The following is a 6,000-nucleotide window of genomic DNA, read 5'->3' on the forward strand; positions in this document are numbered from 1 at the left end:
ACCACCCACAGCCATTGGACTCAAATGCACTAGCTGAAACAGATGCTCTACCTGCACACGGAACAGAAGAAGAGAGTCAGTCATTCAGAGAATGGCTTCCATTGTGTGTTGTCCACTTATATTTCCACGTCTTCAGTGGATGTAACTCATTACCATTCCTGTACTAAAGCTTCAAGGAAATCTAGAAAACATAGTATTAGCTTCTAATAATCACCATAGTAGAGTAAAGCAAGTTGGGAAGGACTACTTTCTTATTTTTTCTTTACCTATCAGTGAGAAGAGGATCATTGTAAACATTAACTAATGCATGAAATGTTTAGTATAGTAGCTAACGTGTTATAAGCTAGTCTCTGAAGATTTAGTGTTCATTTCACTCACCCAAGTATCTTGTTAAATGAAGGTTTATGTTTACTAGTTCAGAGATGAAGCTGGATAGTTGGTGTTTCTAATGAGAACCTAGATAATTCAGGTGCCCTTGTATTATGGACCACCATTTGGGTATTAAAGATCTAGATGGTGAAAAATAGAAAATAGAAGCTCTCCAACATTTAACTTAGGAAAAGACAGAAAACTGCCCCTTGGATTCTATTTTTTATCAGAGAGCAATTAAAGTTGCCAAAGATGATCCACATAAATCTGTTAAGGAAGGTTATAGAAATACTAGGGGAAATGCTTTTTAAAGTTCTAAAAATCTCAAATATGGAGATAGTCTATGTTTCTGAACTTTGAAAGATTATTACACAACATGTTTAAATTCAGTTTACTTCCAAATAAATGTATAATGTATTGATGTGGTTCAAACGTTTATAAGACATACATTCATACAATGAATATTTACACCCCACTTTATCCATCTAGGTCATACTGTTGTTTCACCATCCCCTTTGCCTTTGAATACTATCATTAGGAAAAGATTTATCTTAATGAAATCTAGAAGGTAGAACTATGTTAAAAATGAATATAGAGAGTCTAAAGTTTAAAGAATGCTGAACTGGCTATGAAGAAACATCTACCAAAGTGTTTTAATGCAGACCATCTGTGTCATCTTGGATAAATTGTCCCAATATTCTCACACATAAAATGAGCTCACTGAGTCATAGAGATTACAAATGAAACTTTATTTTATTTAGGGCACTAATGTCATCAATCGGCTACTTGGAGTCCTATATGAAAGGAAATTTTGTGTCTGTTGTGTAGAACAAAAAGTGGGGGCGTGACTGGTTAATTAACAAGCTTGGCATGAATGATGAAAAGGTAGCAGCAGCTCATGGCTGTCCTCCTTGTGTCTATGCTGGAGGATTTGGAGGTCTCTAGGAGTTCAATTCATTTCAGCCACATGATTTGAGCTTTCAGACTTTGCCAGATGCTCTGTCAGGCATCAGAGGATTTAAAATAAAAATACAAGAGACTAATATGCAGCCCTCACCTAGCCTGTTACAATTTCTAAGTGCAGAACACGTTCAAGCAGAATGAGACCTTAGAGGTCATCCAGACTGCATCCACGTTTTATAGGCAATAAAATTATTCTCTGCTTGTCCATAATGGTCACGGTGATAATTTTTACAGGATGCTCTAAATGGACAATAGCCTACAATTGTTCCACCAGTCCAGGAGCCACTAGGTACACATAGCTATTTAAATTTATATTAAACTTAATAAATTGAAGATTCAATTTCTCGGTCAAACTAACCTCAAAACCCACAGTTCAACACTTTCTGTAGCTAGTAGCTACCATATTAGACAGCACAGGCAGTGTCTTTTCATCACTGCAGACAGTTCTATTGAGCAGCACGACTCTAGGGAATGATTTTCTACTATATAACTTCCTCTAAAATCAAGATGGAAGGGAGAAGAAACGATGCGACCTTGCTTCCATGTCGGAGATGCGCACAATGACAACTGAAAGGCTCAGAACATAGATCTTATTCCTAAAATGTTTAAGTTCTTCAAGAAGTGTGCTCATTCAATTCCTTTGTAGGGTCTCCTCCACATTAAATACTTTCCCACAGATCTATTCCCAGCATTCTCGTGAACAAACCATTCTCTCCACAGTGCACAGTTCTTTAGATCCTTTCATTTAGCAACATTAACAAAAGGCACCGTTTCCTCTCCAGAGAGTTTGGCTTTGTATTTTTATGTGATTAGTAAGAAAGCAATACTTATAAAACTCTTGGTAGATTTTTTTCCCCTCTGTCTACATTTTTTAACCCATGCTACTAAAGTAACCTGAAGAAACCCTTGAAAATGCATATACTTAAAAGCTCTGTTATCTGGATGGCCCTTAAGTATGGAACACCTTTACAAATACAATTTATAGTACTTGAAATTATTCACTCCTCTCCAAGCTAGGATTGGCAGATTAAATACGCTATGACCAGTTAAATTGCAATTTCAGATAAACAATGTATTTTAATATAAACATATTCCATATGGTATTTAGAATATATGTATAGTAAAAATGTATTGTTTCGCTGACATCTCTATGTAAGTGTAAATTTTAATTTGAGTCTTCCTGGCAACACTATTTCTAATTGTGTGTGTGTGTTATCAGCTTGACATGTTGTATGACTATGAGCAATAAAGGAGAACTGAAGATGCAGACCCAACCTATAAACCCCTAAAAGAACTTAAACAGTTTTTCCTGTTACATGTTTGTATCCTAGAATGGCCTCCCTGGGTCCTTTTTATCAATGTCTCTCTTTACCAAGGCCTCCCTAGGCTGCTTACTCTTACTTGATTCCTTTTTTTTGTCATTTCTTTTTTTATTATTAATTATTTATTAAAGATTTCTGCCTCCTCCCCGCCACCCGCCTCCCATTTCCCTCCCCCTCCCCCGGTCAAGTCCCCCTCCCTCATCAGCCCAAAGAGCAATCAGGGTTCCCTGACCTGTGGGAAGTCCAAGGACCACCCACCTCCATCCAGGTCTAGTAAGGTGAGCATCCGAACTGCCTAGGCTCCCACAAAGCCAGTACGTGCAGTAGGATCAAAAACCCAATGGCAGGGGGTTTTGATCCTACTTAATGTGCTGGCTTTGTGGGAGCCTAGCCAGTTTGGATGTTCACCTTCCTAGATATGGACGGAGAGGACCTAGGACTTAACACAGGGCAGGGAACCCGGACTGCTCTGTGGACTGGAGAGGGAGGGGGAGAGGAGTGGGGGGAGGGGGAGAAGGGTGGGAGGAGGGGGAGAAGGGTGGGAGGAGGGGAAGGGAAATGGGAGGCTGGGAGGAGGTGGAAACTTGTTTTTTGTTTATGTTTTTTTTTCTTCTTTTCACAATAAAAAAAAAAAAAAACCCAGTGCCATTGTTCTTGAGTTCTCAGTAGTCCTCATTGTCCGCTATGTTCAGCGAGTCCGGTTTTATCCCATGCTTTTTCAGATTCTTCAACATCTTTTTAACCACTTTCAAATATTATTGTTTAAAACTAATACCTTGTATTTTTATTTCTTTGTCTATTGTACTCCTACTGAAATGAGAGAAAAAAAGATAATTTCTAAGAACAATGACCATGTCTGTGATGTTCTGCATTATATCTACAAGCATGTTTACAACACATCCTAAATATGTATTCAAAGCATTTTGTTTTTTTACCCTAAAGACAGTATATTATACTGGTTTGGGAATGTAGGCTTTTAAAAATGAGTTTAAATTCAGTTCTCTGATCTTTGGAAAATATCTTAATTTCATTTAACCAGATTTTCTCACTTGAAAAAGCTGAAGCTAAAAGCAGAAGCAATGTCCAATGGTCTTGAGGATTTAGTGAGGCAAGAGTTATCTGAGCACAGAGATCAAATTCCCAGAACAAGCAAGTACAGATCCACTTCTTACCACCAACCATTCAGAAGAATTGCACCTCATCTTTATTGTTTACACTTCATATCTCTTACCACTTCATATAATATAAAAGGTTTTAAAGTGGTGTGATGATGTACAGAAACCACTCAGCATAAGTTAGATGTTTGAAAGGACATTCATGGGGCTGGAGAGATAGCTCCGCAGTTAGGAATGCATACTGCTTTTGCAGAAGTCATGAGTGTAGTTCCCAGCATCCACAAAAGGAGTACGTGTGTGTGTGTGTGTGTGTGTGTGTGTGTGTGTGTGTGTGTACGTGCGTGCATGCGTGTGTTTTCACTATTAGTCTTTCTGATAAATTTCTACTGTCCCTAGCATGGATATTGGGGAGAGTTAAGTAAAACCAACAGTAACTACTTGTGGTTGACAGCCCAAGAACAAGTTACACTCCTGTCTATAGAGCTACTCCTCTTTTCCAGGAGTCAGAAATTCAGAGAGCAAGCATTATTCATTAGCCTAAATAGTTTACATTTATTACTTACATATGGCTTCTACCAAACTTCTCTAGGTTCCAAGTGTCCAAATCATGGAGTAAACATGAGGAACTAGGCTAGAAGGAATTATTTGGCCATAAAACCAGCCAGTGCCCATGTTCTCACTACTAACTGGAACACCCAATCATTGCGAGCACCGTGACATCACATTTCAAGGGAAGGAGTCCTAAGTAAACACAGAGTTTATGCATATATTTATTTGGGTTTGTCTAATGTCTCAGGACCTTCCTTTATCCAAACAAAAGGAAATACCAGTTGAAAACTGTTCTTTCATTGTGGCCTTGGGAAAAGACACTTTAACTCTAGGTGTGAAAAACTGAAACCTAATTTTCTTGGTTTAGGTCCCAAGGCAGAGTTATACTAATGCTTATCCATTTCTTTCTCTTTATTATGTCATCCCAGGCTGTCATGGTATCCCTGCTGACAGACTACACACCTATGCTCCAGAAGCCAAAGTTTTGATGCTGTGATACATCCCAAGAGAAAACCAATGCTCTTTAGCAACAGCATAAGTCAGTTTATGGAAAAAGAGAAGAATTTAAAATGTAAACAAATCCCTAATACATGGTATGAGTAACATATGTTGTTTCTTTGTTATTGTGAGAGTTTCTTGAAGCCTGTAGTTTAAGTGCCAACTGACTTTAATATCTGCTTGACTGGGTTTAAACTCACTCTTTAGTTCACCATTCTGAATTACATTTGGGTATCATACTAATTATCATACACATTTCCTTCTATTAAACATAAAACACTATGCTTGCAATGCATAATGTCTAACTCATTAAATGTAATCTGTGCTTATTACCTTAATAAGTGATCATTTGTGCTCATTTATAAATAAACATTTGCCAGGCAGTCAGCTACTAGGAGGTCTGTAGGCTATGGCCATGGGTCTTAAGACCAATGAGGAAGTTAAACGACAGACATCCTGCAAATAGAGTACAATTTTCAGGCCAATGAGGAAGACAGGCACAGAGAGATCATGACATTCTTTAAAAATAACAACTTGACCGTACTGAAGGCTTTCAACCACTTATGGGAAGATGGGAGTCCTTCAAGAGCATCTATCTCTCTGTGCCCATCAATCATGAAGTATTGACTACTTCATGGTACAAGTGGGAAAAAGCTCTGTTAGCATGTGGTAAAACCGTGGGTACCCATCTAGCAATGCAGGTCCGTTAGAAACTGATGTAGCCCTTGATTCTGAGTATTCCAGTAAGAGCAATTTAATTCTTTCACACTCGTGTTTATCACAAATCTACTCATACCACAATCGACTATTTCTGTAAATATACTATTTGTCCTATTTTAGCTTGTCATTTTCTCTCTACCTATGTTCATCACAATTTGAACAGATCTCCTTTGTAGATGATAAAAATTTGTGTCATCAAATGACTATGATATGATTTTAAATGTTTTAGTTGAAATTCTAAATAATATAGGTGGTTGTTCTTTAAAAATAACAATTTTACACAGGACCAAATAATGTAATTTACTTTATGTTCCACCTCTATTTAAAAAAAATGTTTTCAGTCTGGTTGACTGATATTCTTTGGCAGACATTTATGACTTAAATGAGTAAGCAAGAGATAAATAAAAATTAGATTTACAACGAAGATACAATAAAACATTATTCTCTAATATCATGAAAAATAT

The 6,000-nt window shown here is 37.4% G+C and overlaps 1 protein-coding gene across 1 annotated transcript in view; it reads left to right on the top strand.

Annotated features, from left to right (window-relative positions):
- The window catches only part of LOC121442570 (ornithine transcarbamylase, mitochondrial), a 74,829-nt gene extending 69,675 nt beyond the window's left edge, over positions 1–5,154 (top strand). Inside the window, exon 10 of the mRNA XM_041644153.1 lies at positions 4,747–5,154. Within this exon, the coding sequence (XP_041500087.1) occupies positions 4,747–4,806 (60 nt within the window). The 3' untranslated portion in view covers positions 4,807–5,154. The remainder of the gene's footprint in view (positions 1–4,746) is intronic.
- Positions 5,155–6,000: the final 846 nt, after the last annotated feature.

Source organism: Microtus oregoni, unplaced genomic scaffold (assembly GCF_018167655.1).
Source record: "Microtus oregoni isolate MIOR12 unplaced genomic scaffold, Mior012 000092F_000, whole genome shotgun sequence".
Lineage (NCBI taxonomy): Eukaryota > Metazoa > Chordata > Mammalia > Rodentia > Cricetidae > Microtus > Microtus oregoni.